Source organism: Corvus brachyrhynchos, unplaced genomic scaffold (genome assembly GCF_000691975.1).
Source record: "Corvus brachyrhynchos isolate BGI_N302 unplaced genomic scaffold, ASM69197v1 scaffold246, whole genome shotgun sequence".
NCBI lineage: Eukaryota > Metazoa > Chordata > Aves > Passeriformes > Corvidae > Corvus > Corvus brachyrhynchos.
Window position 1 is genome coordinate 1378657 of NW_008238447.1, and position 16897 is coordinate 1395553.

At 38.9% G+C, this 16897-nt stretch overlaps 1 protein-coding gene across 2 annotated transcripts in view; it reads right to left on the reverse strand.

Annotated features, from left to right (window-relative positions):
- Window positions 1-445: 445 nt before the first annotated feature.
- BCAT1 (branched chain amino acid transaminase 1) overlaps window positions 446-16897 on the reverse strand; it is a 60206-nt gene continuing 43754 nt past the window's right edge. For both annotated transcript variants that reach the window (XM_008635586.2, XM_017736710.1), the window contains 4 exons: window positions 14714-14799; window positions 12882-13022; window positions 11662-11736; window positions 446-7762 (listed from right to left, as the gene is read on the reverse strand). In XM_008635586.2, the coding sequence (XP_008633808.1) occupies window positions 7721-7762; window positions 11662-11736; window positions 12882-13022; window positions 14714-14799 (344 nt within the window). In that variant the 3' untranslated portion in view covers window positions 446-7720. The remainder of the gene's footprint in view (window positions 7763-11661; window positions 11737-12881; window positions 13023-14713; window positions 14800-16897) is intronic.

Here is a 16897-nt window from a genome sequence, read left to right on the forward strand (position 1 = left end):
CTTTGGAGAAATGACTGTTCAAAAATGCCCTGTGAAGTAAGTGCTCCAAGTATAAAGCTGTTTTCTGGCATTCTCCCCCTTGACTTCATCACCCACAAACCCTTAGAATGGGAGCTGTATTCAATCACTGCTACACAGTCCTGGCACATCAAAAACTGTTTCATGACTACATGGTTAGCAGGTAGGTACTTTTGCTGCTTAATTTGTCCAGCATTTTACTGTAAGTGAGATAACTGGCTCAGCCTCCAGGCTTGGCAGGGTAGGTGCATGTCTGCCACTTGAGTCTTGCTTTGCTGTTCTTACATGCCACACTTCATCCAGGAGCTTTTTTTTTCTTTTAATCCAGCCTTCAAGAATTTATTTCATAGCAGCTCCCATCTATGGGATCATTACACTTAGTTAACTGTACTCAACACTGATGATTTCATAACACGCCACAAACAGGTGCCAATTAAATTCCTTTATTGGAGACAGAAACATTGCATAATTACAGATTTGATGAGGAAAACTGCAAATAGTATAGACCGTTTCTACTGCCAGCAAAATACAGCTCTTAGAGGATTTATAGACATACAAATATAGTGCTTCTTTCATGCCAGATGGTCAGTACGTAACAATGCCATTAGGAGCGCTTAATTGTGCTTCTACAAAACCTTTAGAGAAGAATGAGGTAGAGTTTCCTTTAGTTTATCCAGTACTTTTTCACACATCTGTCCTTTACTGCTTTTATATACTTCAGATTCTTGTAAAATACCCAGTTAAATTTCAACATTTGAGAAAACAGAGACCCTTCAGAGGTGTTTACTTCTCTCTCTGTAAGTTGCTAATTTCCCACTGCTTATGTGCTAAAATTTCAGTAACTACTACTGCACCCTTCTAAACGCCTCAAAGGTCAAGTAGATCAGGACTTCTGGCTTTCTCAATTTCTGCCTCGACAGAAACTGTTTGTATATAGCTTCAGATAAAACTCTTGTCTCCATTATGGCAAAGAACCTTTTACATTTTGTCACTCAGTGGCCAAGGTGAATCTAAGCCGTCTCCCCGGGAGATGAAGGGAATAGATCCACTCTTTGTGAACATCCTTGACTATGAAATAGTGTTAATGATGTGTTTGCCTCCTACTTGCAGCGCTAGTCAACCACTGGGCTTAATACAAATTATGGGAAGAGAATACATCACTGACCTGTTAGATGGTACAGAGCATTACCTGTTTGACCAAATACTCCACCATTTTACAACATATAAAGTATGTTGCAGTTTCAGTTAAGATACAGGGGCCCAAGTTATGAAAATGTAGGCTCAGATGTAGGTATTTAAGCAACTGAGTAAGAGCATTCTTAAATATCAACACCAATCTCTGATCCTGCTATACTTTTGGTGTACCTGGGTAGTCTCTCAGTTGGACTGAACAAGAATGGTAATGATGTTCTTCTGACTTCCTGCCCTCACTGACCTGATGGGTATTTTTACTCTTGCTCCTGGCATGCCTGTTCTGGACACAGCAGACTTCACTTACTGCTCTGGCATTTGCTGCAAGCATTTAGTCCTTACTGAAAGTACAAGTAGGGTGCAGTTATTTCACCTGAAGTGATCACGATAATAGTGGCAACTGAATCATAGTGAACAGGGGATTTGGCATACAGAAAGGTGATTACATAAAGAATGTTTGCTTTCTTCCTATAAGCTACTGAAATATGATAGTGTAAGATAATAGTTCAGCAACACTGTACCGGAATTCTAAAATGAAAAACAAAATTTTTATAAAAAGGCGCAAAGTTTAAAAGATTCCATGTTCATACCTTGATCACTTTGATCATACAATGAAAAAAAATCTGTTTCTGCAAGACAGTACCGCTTGAGATAAGCTTCTGAGCTCCTCCACCTCTCCCTGACATGACTGCTCTAAGCCTGACAGAATCAAGAACTATACAGTTAGTGTTAAGAGAGCCAGCTCTTAGAAACTTCCCAAACTCTTGCTTAGAAAAACAAGCAATAAGCTTATTTTATCAACTATTCCCTGCATTTTACCTCTTTGGTAAAAACCAAAAACGGCCAGTGTTGGTAAACCATTTGGAACACTAGCCAAATACTTCCACAAAGTTGTCTTCTCTGTTTCTACCTTAACTTTACCCAGAGATACTTTAAAGGCTTAAAATTCTATATCAAGGTCTTAAATCCTCCTTAAGATCTTCCCACGAACATGAATTTTAAGAGACTTTTCTTTTTTAAAAGCACGGCATGACAATCCAGGATTGTGGTAAAAATCAGACACGATAAATTAAGTTTTAAGATAAGCAAAGACTATAAATTCATGTTCAGAGAGAGTCATGCTGTTACTACTGGTGAATATAACTACCATTATTTTTAGTATATTTGGTTGTGGTTAACCTTGCTAGAGTGATTAATGAGACTTCTCTTTATCTGAGCTACTAATTCCAAAACTTAATTCCAAATCTATTGACTAACCTTATTTCAAATCTATTTACTACTGTAATTCAGTATTGTTCCTCATCTGCTAAGTCCTAATATACCTGACTGTTCTTGCTCAAGGTAATGCCAGGTTAGTTTTGTTTACAGAGATGGGGATATATTTGCCAAGTGTACTATAGATGGTACTCAGATTTTGCACAGTCAGAGAAAATATCCTGGAATTCCTACTAATAAGCATCATGCTCAAAGCAAGGCATGGACAGGAGGACTGCTACAACAGTATTTTTCACCAATGCAATGCCAGTATTCTCTTTTGCTCTTATGGCTAAAAATACAAATAACTTATTAAGAAGCTTCTTAGCTTAAATGATTTAGGACCTATGAATTATCTTTCCAAATCTTGAGCATAGAGAAAAAAATACAGTAAAACATAGGTCTTTCACACTTCCAAATTGGTAAGCATTGCAGTTCAGCAAATTTTTGGTCAAGATTGATGAAGAGGTCTGTCTCAGTGCTACATGACCAAGTGCACCTCTAAAATAGTCCCATGATTTCCTTTGAGAGGTATCATGATTCCTTCAAGCATCACTTTTTAATAGGACAGCCCAGTTTGAGGTGAATTCTCTTGTCAAGATCATTCTGTATTCTAATTTTTTTATTTCTGAACTACGTACGTTACACATTTATGGGTTTATGCAGCAAACCCTGAATGTATTTCTCATTTAAATAACATCTTTCTCCGCATAATCAAGTTAGTCTATTCTAATGTAATGCTTGAAATACTGGACTTTACATGGCATCTTTCTTGTTGCTTAAAAAGCTTTTTCTGGAAAGTTTAATTTGATCTGTAATAAAATAAGGTTTTATGCAAAAGTTTGGATTAGAGTTAAATGTGGTGTAAGTGGTAGTACTGCTACTCTGCACTTACAGAGTTTAGATAACTTATCGTTCCAGTGGTAAAGCACAATTCTGATCCCTCAAAACCTGGAATATGAAAAAAATCTACTCTTTTTTTTTTTTTTTTTAACTTTTACTACTGCTAAAAGCAAGAAGGATGCAAATTTGCTTAAATAGTTACTTTCAGATATGAGACAACAATAGAAGGCTGGGGAAAAAGGGGTTCAAGTCTGTGTGAAAGGGAGAGAAAGACAACAAGGAGCAGCTCTCTCAGGGCATGCTCAGCCATCATTACAGCTGCCACTCTCAGGATATCAGCTTGCCACCAGAACATTAAAATTTACCCTCAGTAGGGTGGATCCCATGCAGAGAAAGACATTGTACCATAGTCTGCCAGGCTGTGCCACCATCCTTGTACATCTTTGTATTCTATTCCATAGCAAGGCACAGTGAACAGACAGTTCACACTCAGAAATCTGCTGGGATTATGCAGATTGTTTTGGAGAGGCCATTGAATTCAAGAGGGTTCCTCCTTTAATTAAGCAGCTCTGAGATCAGTCTCAGCTGTTTTTCTGTCTACCTCTTGGAAGGCAGACATTTCAAATAACTTGCACTCCAAATGACTTTCAAGTATCATTTTTCCAAATTACCATTTTTCATGCCTGAGGATAAATAATATAAAATAAGTATACAGGAAAGGATCTATGGTATCTCTATGTTGAATTAGGCAAACCCAAACAAGAGGTCATGTACAAAGAGGAGTGGCTGATAACTGCTTTTTGGCTTGAAAGAGTTGAACAGGTGTAAACAACAGCTGGGCAGAGAGATCCCACTACCTTGCTTTTGTCTTATCAGACTTCTCTTCTATATCCCAGAAAAATCGTGTTTGCTTTGCACTGCTAGGGACTGAACAGATTATCTACCCTAGGAACCTTTCTTAGCATCCTCACCTGGGTCTGTCCTTGTAAATTATCAGCGAATTTGCCCTCACTGCAGTTAACAATCTGCTTAAGTAATGCCAATTGCTGAAGCCATAAATCTTGGCACCAGAACAGCTTGTATGAAATGCCAATTTCATGAAAATTCTGTTATTTGAAGGATTTTTTTCCTAGGCATGGATCATGCTAACCAAACTGAAAATTAAGGACATGCTCAATACTGAAAATAATAATCAAAAGAATGAAGGGGAGAAGAAAGAACATATGAAAATTAGATTTCATTATTATCATTTTAAAGTACCAGTGTTTGTAAAACATAAGCATGTGAAAGGCTGAATCTCATTTGATCAACCCAATTAAACATTAAATAATTGCAGCCAATTATGCAAATACCACACAACAATATTAATTTGTTGATCTTTTTTGAACAGTTTCAAATTCTCCTAATGTTAGACTATCTTATGTCTTAAATGATCAATTACCAGAACCGTAACTAAGTGATGAAGAATGGATAATTGCCTAGTTATGATGTACCATACTCTTTCTATGTAAATCTGTTGCAATTAAACAAATAGGGCACATGGAGAAAAGATGTGCAGATGTTCTTTTACAATCTGTTATTAGCTCAGGGAATACCACAGCTCCCTCCTAAATTTTACAAGCGAAAACAAGGAGAATGCAATATCAAATACTGATTGTTATTTACACGTATTATTTCTTTCCTTTGGTTAACAGGATAGAATGCAGTGCCAGAATTCAGACTAGGACAGCATTCAACACCAGAAGAATTCCCTGCACTATACTGACCTGTCAGCTCTCTTACTTAGGTTTCAAAGTTTAAAATCTATAACCTATTGCCCTGGATTCCACTTGGAAACAAGCACAGCTTTGAGTTGATGTAGCCAGAGTAAGGCAATTAACCAAGATATTAAAGTCAACAATTAACATACACACACTCCACGTTTTCATTCTTCCCTGCAAGAAAAGACCACTCATTTCTGTGGGTCATTCCACTATCAACTCTCCTCATTTTGAGGTCTCTGTCAGCAAAAAAAAAGAGAGGTGTCCCTCTGGTCAGTACAGGAAACAGTGCAAAGCACAACAAATGAAACCACCTGGTTTCTTCATGTTAAATGACTTGCAACCAATTTAAGAAGAGTTTTATGCAACTCTCAGGTTTACATTTCAGTAAAATAATTCTTCTAACTGGTCCTTATTCATTCTGCCCAGTGAATAGATTACTGCTTGTATACTGAGGCCTTCATGGGGATTTTCGATATACGGTATCATATATCAACTCCATCAAAGCTGAGATAGTAAGGTATTGCACAACCACTCTGCCACGCATCTGAAGTTAGATATTTTCACTTTTCCTTTTGCTGCAAAATCAAAGATGAACTTAAGGGAAAGATTAGATAGTTCAGTACCAGTAAGCCACAGATGGTTGCTCATTACATAATCTTTAGACAGCTCCATGCCACACTCTGGTTAAAGGCACTCTAATTTCAATACTGGTCTCGTTGGATAAAACTCTCTACCCCATGCTGCATCTTGACATATTCCCCATGTTAATTTTTCCACCCATCTAATGAAATAAAAGGAAATAAAAAAGGAAAAACCAGCAGCTTCTAACACATAGTAAGATACTGAACAAAGAGCCGCACATGATACAGATTCAAATGGTCACAACACTATGGCTACTGTAAGTGAAACAACATTTTGTGTTTGAAGTTGTAGTCTAAAGAAAAAAAAATCCATCAATTTTAACAATAGTTACATTGTCAGAGAGAACCTTCAACTGTTCTTCATTAAAAGATCAGATTGGACTGCAGTTAAAGACAAGAAAAGTCATGATCTGAGGGAGCAAAAGAAAGTGATGGCTAAGGAGGATCTTCAAAATGTGACCAAAAATGAACAGGAAGCCGTAAGGCTGCTCTTTAACAGCTGCATAAGGCATGGATGGTCCATTAGAAATTATACTTTCCTTTTAAAACTATGTTAACACATGCCAGTAACTACAAAGGACTTATAAAGCATGTGAGAGATACTGTTGGTCTTAAAAAAATTAAAGTGCTAAATTTTTCCCTTAATATTGGTGCATCTCTACTGCAAACTAGAACAAGAAATGTTTCACTTTTACTTCTTATAGGACTCCAATAAAGTGTCAATAAAGTTCCACTAGTTTTATACTGAAGTAGCACTTTGGAACATTGATACAGAATATGGTTATCCTTTTTGGCAAGAGGTATCTTAAAGCTGTTCAACAAAGCTGTGTGCAGAAGGAGAAAGCTAATAAATATTACAGAATGATTGTTAGTGAACATTTGCAGAACGAACTTCCCCAGCTATGGGCTACACGCTCTGTCTTGCTTCCAAAGCATCAAGACTGCATGTGAGAAAGCAGCATTATATGAATTATCTGCTTAACCAGAATGAAATCAGGGTTTGAATGAAATCTCTTTCCTTCTAGACATTTTCTGTTGACAACACTGCTTGTTCCTTAACAGGAAGGCCCTTCTACAGTACCTGCGTCAGTGGAGGCTGGATACATCAAGTACGTGAAAGGGACAAGAAAAACATTTTGCTGACTTAAATTATGTGAGTGGATGATGAAAGAAATTCCTCAATCCAAAGTTTTGGTTGCTGTGAAGAATGGTTCAATTTTCACAGCCAGAGTTGTCTAATCTCATTTTCTAGACACTCACCTGGAAGGCAACACTGTGTCTGCAGAACCCAGCTCTGTGCTAGGCCAAAAGGGAATTTTTGTCTCAGCAGGGCCTGACCCAGCCTTTAAAATCATGTCTAGAAGGATGTACTCAACTATTAGAGAGCTATGCACTGCCCAGGCAGCCACTGCACATCCCCATGGAGGAAAAGGCAGTAGGCCAACAGGGACTATCTTGCAGGCTAGACTGACTCAGAGAATTTTGGGCTAAAGGCCAGAGTTATTGGACAGAGTATGAGGGCATCTACCAGGCTATGCAAACTCGGGAATCTCCCATACAAGCAGAGTATGAAAGGAAGGAGTGTATGGCTAAACCTATTTGTTTCCCAACCACAGAGCAAAAGGCAGAATAATGTCAACAGAACCCTGTGGGCAGCTAAGAGGCAACACCCTCATGTGACACATGTTCTGCTGATGGTGGCAGTAAACAAACCAAACTGAAGAGCAGTTGAAGAGCATTTTACAAGTTTTCAGACTGTATATAAGGAGGCACTAAGAAAACTATTAGGAAAGTTCTATTGCTAACATTTAGCACCTCTACCAAGAAGACAGGCTTCTACCAACAGGATTACAGTAGAAATCAAAATGATTGTGTTCATATTTGCCAGATTGTGGAAACAATCATCCTGGGGAGCAAATTGATACTGAGACTATGCTATGCACTGGCAGCTACAGAAGTTGTCATTACTCAGATGTCAGGTCTGTCTGCAGGGTCTGGACTCTGCCACCTTCATGACACCAGCACTGCCCAATCGCTGTCTTCTCTTCCATACTGAAACAAAGCAAAAAATGGAGTTTAAGAATAAAAGTTAGAAGAACCAGTGTATGTTTATGATAACTTCTTAGGTCTATCCTCAAAAACATTCATATCCATTGCTCTGGAGAGTAGTTTACATTATTTCTTAAGCCATTGCTTCTGTCTTTGATTTGGCACAGCCTAAAGATAGCTTGCTTTATCCATATTACAATAGGTGGTTTAGGAAAGGGCAATGCTGATACTCATTACAGATGACACAGAACAGTCCTGCTTCACTTCCACCAGTTTAATGCAGTTACTCCCTGAGGCCTGCTCACTAATTCACTCATAAGTATGCCCCTGCTCAAGCTCCAATAAACAAACACATTTCATTTTATTTCTTTTTATTGTCAAGGTGGCTTTTTATTATGACATTCTGATTGAATGTGAAATAAAACCATCGCAAATCCCACAGAGTACAATTAGGGAGAATTGTAATCCAAAATAAAACAAGTTGTCTTTCTGTATACAAACGAATGAGATCAACAGGCAGAAATGAAGGCAACCCATGGCATGCAGCCATATCCCTTCCAGGGGAGGATACAGCCCCAAGGCAGCACTTTTGATTGCTAGACTGGTTCCATGTTCTAAAGGTCTGTCACCAGTCCTGTAAACAATGCTCCAGATAGACCCCAAAACACACCCAGGGCTCAAGAAGGTAAATAATTCAGAGGTGGAAAGACAGCAGCAGATGGGAGTAGGGAGTCCTTTCCCTTACAGTGTTATGTTCAGGGAGCTTGAAAACACTTTCAATCAAGAAATGAAGACTGATTTTAGAAGCTTTATGTAGGCTAAAAAGATCACCTAATTTCTCCACAGAGGAGAAAAGGAAGTTCCTCTGTACAGGTCCTTCACCACCAGGAAAAGAGATAACAGATCACTAAAAGCAGGGAAAAGACAACAGCTCCAAATCAGGATGAGCCAGAAGAAACACACTTCTAGATCCACAAAGGAATGGTGTTCAGTGTGCTTGTGTTTTACTCTTTACTCTAGCAGGCAAGGCCTCTAACTGACCTTCACAAGTATCACATCTACTTTTTCTTTTCATTACTAATTCTCCTGTTCCTATTCTGCAGTTGCAGTTATTTGTAAATTTTGCTATCTTTAGGCAGTAGTATCATCTAATGTTCTGATACAGAAATTGGTGCAAGGACTAGTCTGAGTTGCCATTTGACTACAGTTTGCATCTGCTTCCAGAATTAAAAGGGGAATTAGGATGCGATACCACAATGAAGATCATTTCTTTCTGCAAATAAAAGCAGATTTGGCTTCCTTTTTTAATTCTGTCAAGGGCTTTGTGACCTCAGGCTAGTCAATCCCATCCCTCTTCCACTGTCAACCACCTCCAGGTCATTCTTTGTAAAAATTAACACATACATTGTCCTTTCCTGGTTGTTTTCCACTGACCTACGCAGAGAAAGAAAAAGGGTTTGATTAAATGTCTCTTCTCTGCTGCTTTGACTGCAGTGTTTAAATGTATTTAATAACATGTAACATAAGCAATGTGTCTGACTTTCTATCCATCCCTTCGAAGTTGCACCTTAATCTATGTTTTAAAGGGCATAGCAAAAGCTTGTTTATTCTCAAAGAATGGATGTAAATCCACAGAAAAATCTAAGTGGTATTTCAGTGTGAGTATTCCCAGAGAAAGAACCTCATCCCTAAATCTACTAACTCAAGCAGCTATGGAAGAGAGCACTATTACTAACTCATTCATAAGCACACCATTAATTTATATAATGCACATGCTTTAATTTGAAGTCTTTATCAGCCTTCAGTAATCACGATATCTACTCAGAGACAGGAAGGGAAATGTGTATTGCAGTGCCACCACTGTCTCTCTCAACTGGCATGAGAAATTGAATCAGTTCTGCCCATGAGTTTCTAATTTGTCACTCCAGCTCTGGTTCCACTGAACAGCTGTTCACATCCAAAGACATCCTGTTGAACATGGCAGACTTGCAAAAGAACAATGGACAGCATGAACACAGACTTGGAAACATAATACTGAATAAAATATGAAAATAATAAAAGCAGCATGTACTGTGCACAAGAGAAGGGGTATAATGACAGTGGATATGGAGCTTGCATCTCTTGGACACAGGTTCACATGCAGGACATAGTGGTACTGAGAATTTTTATTTTTTTACAAATTCCCATTGTTCAACATGAAATGGATACACTGCCCCAGTTTTCCTGGTAGAGAATATAGAAGATCTTGGTCAAAGATTCTCCTCTGACATTTTAAGAATACTATATAGTCCCGTTTTTGTGCTGCAGCATTGTTTTCTGTGCGACATCCTGGGGTCCTTCCAAATGAGCCCATCTCTCCACAGGTAGAAAGGTGAAGAAACACAACCAGCAACCACTGATTGACTCTTATAGGGGAAGCAACCATCAGTCTCTTTAAAATCATGTTTTCAATGATTATGTGTTCTAACTCTCCTGACTTTTTTAAAGAAGGAAGAGAACCCAGAAGTAAGCATATACGTAATGGTCCAGCATTTTTCCAGGAGTAACAAATTTACTCCTGGCATGTAACTGATGAACTCAGACTATGTACACAGCTGAAAGGTGAAAAGGTCCATATCAACAGGCAAGTAAAGTGAAAAGGTCCAAGAAAGATACTGTGTAGTAACAATCCACACTTTTTCAGCCTCCTCCTGAGCCTTGGTCGGTGGTGGAAAACCACGGTGATAACTCAAGAGGCAACAGGCACGAACTGATGCCCAGGAAGTTCCACGTGAACATGAGGAAGAACTTCTTTATTGTGCAGTGACCAAGCACTGGAACAGATCATCCAGAGAGGCTGTGGAGTTTCCCTTACCGGAGATATTCCAAAACTGTTTGGGCATAATCCTGTGCCATGTGCTCTGGGATGGCCCTGCTGGAACTGGGAGGTGGGACTAAATGACCACAGTGGGCCCTTCCAGCCTGACCCATTCTGAGATTCTGTGACCAGGGAGGGCATGGAAGGATGCCTCAGGGAAAAGACTGGATAAACTTGTCTTACACTGCTCACTATCTTAAGGGAGAAAGACACAGATCACAGGATTACCAGCAGGAAGTTTAAAATTTTAGTAGCAAATCTAAGAACACTTTGAGCCAAAAATGTAGAATGGAAACCATCAGAATCAATTTGAAGAAATCCTGACAATACTGCCAAGCAACTGCTATCAGATCTTAAATAAAGGGGCTTCGTAAGGCCCTTGAAGGGCCAAGACCTTCTCCTATCCCCAAATCCCCCACACCATAAACTACACTAAATAAGGAAAAAAACCCAGGCAACTTAAATAAGAAGGGCCATCACCTGCTGCTTATTGACTTTACCTGAAATGGTATTGGTTCCTATGCCCAGACACAGAGATAAAGCACAGATTCCAAACAGACATTGATATTTAGCAAATGTCAGATGACGGAACTGTTTTAAGAAGGACAAGTGACTATTTGATTGGAAAGATAATGAGAAATGGAAATGGTGATCAGCTGGCTGCGCCCAGTGAGTGTTTATTCCTCACCCATCTCTTTATTGATTAACCTGTACTCACTTGTGATTGTGGTTAAGATGCTTCATAATCCTGTCTTTTTCCCTTAAAAAGCAACCTCTAACAACAGCATTAGATTTCACTGATAACAGCAATATCTTGCAGCTCTTATGCAGCTTCCAAGATGAATAGGGAAAAGTTATACTATACTTCATTGCTATCATACTTTCTCAAGGAAAGAAAATTGGCAGAATAATCACAGCAGACAAAAGAATCTATATTATTATATAATGTCACCTATAGCATCACTACCAAAAAGATTATTTTCCAAAGCTTTAAAATGTTCACCTTTTATTATTTTATCTCATTATAGAAGAGGAAACACCTTACCTGGATATCACTTAGCTTATTCAGGAAACGGGTTGTTAACTCAGGCCCATTCTCCATCGTTGGAATGTGCAAGTGCTGGCATGGAATAAAGGAGAGGGAGAAGGGGAGAGAAAGAGAATAACATGTAATAATAGCTTTACATATATACGAATACCTTACGGTTGCCAAAAATTTTAATAAATATTTATCATACTGGCTAGCCCTCCTTATGAGTAGGCAAGGATGGTTGGTTTTGGGTTTTTGTTGGGTTTTTGTTTGGTTGGTTCTTTTTAAACAGGAGGGCATTGCTGAGCCAGTGAAAAGTTAGAGAGTCAAATTGTTATGCTGTTGTTCAATAAAGGCAAATCTAAGCCTTCCAAGAGATCTGTCCGAAATGGAGGGAATATTGTGCAGGCAAGAGTAGTAATATTACATACAGTATTTCATTTCAAAGTATATTGTGTAGAAATACAACACATATTGACAGTACTTATCATTCAGCACCTCGATGTCTCATTATCTTAGCATCAGGTAATATCAATACATTTATTCTATTTTATTCATTCAGGAAGTATCACTTAACAGACATTTATTGTACTTATGTTTAAAGGACAAAGCACAATGCTTTATGCAGCTGCACTATCCCAAGTCCACTGAACTAACTTTGTGCTGACTAAATAGCATCAAGTCAGCTTAACAGTCTGAATGCCTGCGGAATTCCACCTGTGCAGGAGAAATCTCCCATATGGAGAATAGTAGGTGAAAGCAGCTGTGCACTGTCTTGAAACAGCTCTTCCATCAGAGCTGGGATCCCTGCAATGAGGGGTGAAGAAGAGAGGAACTTGAGAAGGAAGGACTGCAGTGGTTCAGAAATTTGGTTCCCTGTGGAAGTCTTTTCTCTCCTCACCCTTCCCAGGTACCTTAGCAAAAAATAGTGAATAAAAGAAATGCAGAATAATGTATTTTTCTACATTTGCAAACAGGCTGGGAACTGGCTTTTTCTTACACTTTCCCAGAACTTGAGATTTTGTATTTTCAGCTTTTAAAAAAACACCAGAAGACAAGAGGAAAAGTTCCCTTCTGACAGCCTCACTTGGGAAACAACATACTGACAGTGTTCATCTCCAGGCAGTGCACCTTTTCTATCTCCCCTGGTTTTGGCTTCAGCTGCAATTAATTGTGATAAAATTCAGAAGAAAGAAGGAAAGGGGTAAAAAAAAAAAAAAGAGACATGTCCTTACCTTGCCCTTATATAAAATTTTAGAGATGGGACATACAACACAAGCTGTTCCAGCACCAAACATCTCCTTTACTCTGTTCTCTTCCAAAGCAGCTGTCAGGTCACTCATGGTGATGTATCGCTCAGACACTTTGAATTCTCCCTGCACAAGAAGAAGAAACCATAAGAATTGTAAAGAGTTTAAAACCATTCATATTTTTGTTTTCTAGATTGAAAAACTTCCAATAAAACTTTTAGCCTAGTGACAATAAGTCTTGACTCTGATCTTGCGATCTTTTCAAACATCCCAGTATCGCACAAGCTAGATTTTCATCAAAGGACACCCTCCAAAGAAGCCAGTGGTTTGCCAGATAGAATGCTGACGATTAAGTGGCACTTGCCTCTGTTTTGGTGCAGAATATCATTATCACATTAGGGAATAACATAGAAGAATTGTTATGGGACACTGGATCTCTCTACTCATGGTCTCTAGCGCATTCGAGTTTGTCCAAAAATTGCTCAATTATATCATGAGAGCCTTTGCATCCCAGTCTCAGAATTCTCCTAAGCAAGATACATTCTGTTGATTAATTTCACCTGCCAGGCCAACTATGTGATATATATTTTTAATCGCTAGTGAAATTTTCCAGTGTAGTCTGCATGCAGCTGTCACACACAAAAATTAATTGTGCCACAGGTATGAGTAAAGCCATTTGCACTGGACAGTCTAACACTGGAAGAGTTTTACCACCTACAAGAGTGAAGAATGCATAGGAATCAATTGAAGGGATGTGTTTCAAGAAAAGAAATAAACATCAGACTTTGAAATTTTCATTTCATGTATGCGTTACTCCTGTTATCCCGCTCTAAGCATTAGCCCAGCCAAATCCAGCAGACAGGATACTGGGCTTGATGAGCCTTTGGCTGTGTAGCATCCTTACCCAGGCTGCAATAAAACCTTTGAATACAGTAAGGAAGAGTTTGCTGCATTTCAAGATGTGACCTAGTCCCAAGTGTTCAGTAAGTTCTTGGATTGCTACACTACAGAACAGGAATGGGAAACAGACAGATGACTTCAAAACTGTGGCTGGGTAGGCTGCATGCTAGTTAGAAGAAACAAGGTTGGAAGCATGAGAACTAAATGCAGAAATAATGTGCTGATGACTGAAGTATAGCTATGGTCATGCATGGTAATTCTTTGTTTCCTTGCTTTGAGTTGCTGCTACCAGTGGATTTAATTACAATTTTCATGTTAAATACTACACGGAGCTACTTTAACAAGCTTGGTATTGTTCTGTGTGACAGGTGTGGGAATTCTGATGATGTTCCTGAGAATCCCTGAATTAGCATGCCCTTAGTTCCCATTAGATTAAAGGGATTGAATCCATGCTCAGCAAGTTTTGTCAGCAACACCAAGCTGTGCGGTGCGGCTGACATGCTGAAGGGAAGAGGTGCCATCCAGAGGTAACCTGAAAGCAGAGTTTCTGACAATTGAACTCAGAGCAACTCAGAGCTCAACTCTGAGCAATTTGACTAGTTGAAGATGCCCCTACTCATTGCAGGGAGGTTGGAATAGATGGCCTTTAAAGGTCCTTTCCAATGTCAGGTTGGATGGGGCTCTCAGCAGGCTGGGATAGTGGAAGGTGTCCTTGTCCATGGCAGGGGGGTTGGAACAAGATGATCTTTAAGCTCTCTTACAACCCAGGCCATTGTACGATTCTAGGAAGCCAGACTGTTCTATGATCCTATGATTCAACCAGATCAGTTGAACTTTAAGATACTGAGCACCAGAAATGTTTACTTCTGCTGATGTTATAACATGATAATTGAAGCCATTACTGCCAAAACACTCACCCAGTTGCGTGCCAGATCCAAAATGCTTTGCCTTGTCACTCCTGGAAGGATGATGCCATCTAAAGGTGGCGTTGCCAGTTCATTTTCTGCCAAACAAAAGAGAAGCACTGGTTGAAAAACAAACTAAAGTTTACTAATTATACACCAAACATGTGGGTCCCTTCCAACTCAGGATATTCCATGATTGTGTGGCATCAAAAACATTCCCTATCCAGTAAGATGCGACATATTTAGCAGAGTTCTTCAAGAACACAAACAGATACTCAGTTCAAGTAAGTTGTTGTTGAGTGTCTGAAACTATTTGAGTACACTTCCATGGGTGGGGAAGAAACATATTTAATACATTAATATATACTTGCCTAATGCCTTGTAGGTGGTTTTACTCCTCAATACATTGTAGGTATAACTGCATAACTGCACTGTGCAACTACTGTAAAATATGAAATGGTTCAGTCTTCAAATTCACAGTAGAAAGGCAGAGGGAAAGCCATGTCTGATGATCCCAGGGCAGATCATAACTTTCCCTGAAATGTTTTATTTAATTTGGGAATATGGGATTTAGTATATCCATTCCACAGCAGCAATATGAAACATTTACCAAAAATTTTGAAGTTCATTTACAGAAACAGCAAAGCAGTGGAAATCTTGCCAACCCTCCTTGGAAGGAGACTTCCTTAATGATCTTTTGTTGTAGTCTAGACACCCTTTTTCCCTGCTAATTTTCTCTTCACACAATTAGAGCAATCCTAAGAAAAATCCAACAACAATAATTCAACTTGTTCAACTAGTTCGGTTTGTTAGCTTGTGTTTCTTGTTTGCTTTTGAAAAAGAACATTAGATAAAGTTCATCTAACAACTAATGAGATTATAGATAAATGGTAAACAACAAACACTTGGTAAACAATCCATAGTTGGTAAATACTTGACTTAAAACACAAGTTTGTATGTAGACTTTGTTCTTCCATCTGGTCTCTGCAGCAATCAGAGTTAATCTTTTTCATTTTAAACCATCACATAGTGTACTCACTCGTTTCTATTATCAGAGAAGACTGACCTTTTACTCTTTTCAGACAGAGCCTTTAAGACAGTCACAAATTTGCACTAAGTCAAGACATCCAGAGTCTTTCAGTAATACTTTTCATACTCTTCCCTAACCATTTTCCTTCCCTATTTATAATCCTTTTTCTTCTTTGACATTATAAGCATACTATCCCTGCTCAATAATCCACAAACCATTAAGAGTTTTGCATATTTTTTACCTAGGTCACATAAAAAACCCAATAAAAACATGAAGATACGTATCTTGTGTGCCCTTTCTCCCTGGTTGCAAAAGGATCACTGAATCTAGGCTCAACTGAACCTTTCTCAAAGGAGAACCTCTCTTTAAAATTAATTTCTATAGGTCCTGTGAATATTTGCAGCTGGGTAGAAGAGAGAAACATGGTATTTGTCCTTGGTCTGTGAGAGCAGGTTGAGCTCAGCTGCTCAATTCTGTTTTCAACACTCAACAAGATATTTCTGTGCATAAACACTGCCTGCCAGCTTCAGACTGATTAAATCCTGGGCTCCCCCACTCTGCAAGAGGGGGTACTGGGAGCTGGGATAGGATAGGGGAAGTGGAGGATAAATTCACTGAATCTGCTACTCACTATCCATTCTCTCAGGAAATACCTGGTACTTTCTAATGCAGCCACCCCTCAATTTATTAATTTGGACTTTCCTACCAGTGCTTCCATGTTCCTTTTATGAGGAACTTTACACACATAAGTATTAGGTATAAACTGCCATGCCAAAATGTATAAAAAAGGTGCCCCAGAACAGGCTGTACGTTCTGCTCTGGTTTGACTAGCTCACATTCCCCAACCTATCCCAGACTTCTAAATACAGCAGCCATCTCTTCTTTCTCATACAGTCAGGAATAACAGCATTCCCTTTTTGAAGTCTGTCTAGCATCATTCCTACTTGTGATGCATGTCTGGTCCTAATTCTGGCACAACTATCACAAGGTGAGGACTTTAAAACTTTCCATGAGCCACGGGGCTCACCTGATTCTAAACACTGAAAACCTGACATTCTGCATTTATGACCCAGTCACAATCTAATACACTCCTTTCTTTAACAGAAAACTTCAAATACTGTGGACTTTGATACCAAAGTTTGTGATTACACTTCTCTGCTTGGTGA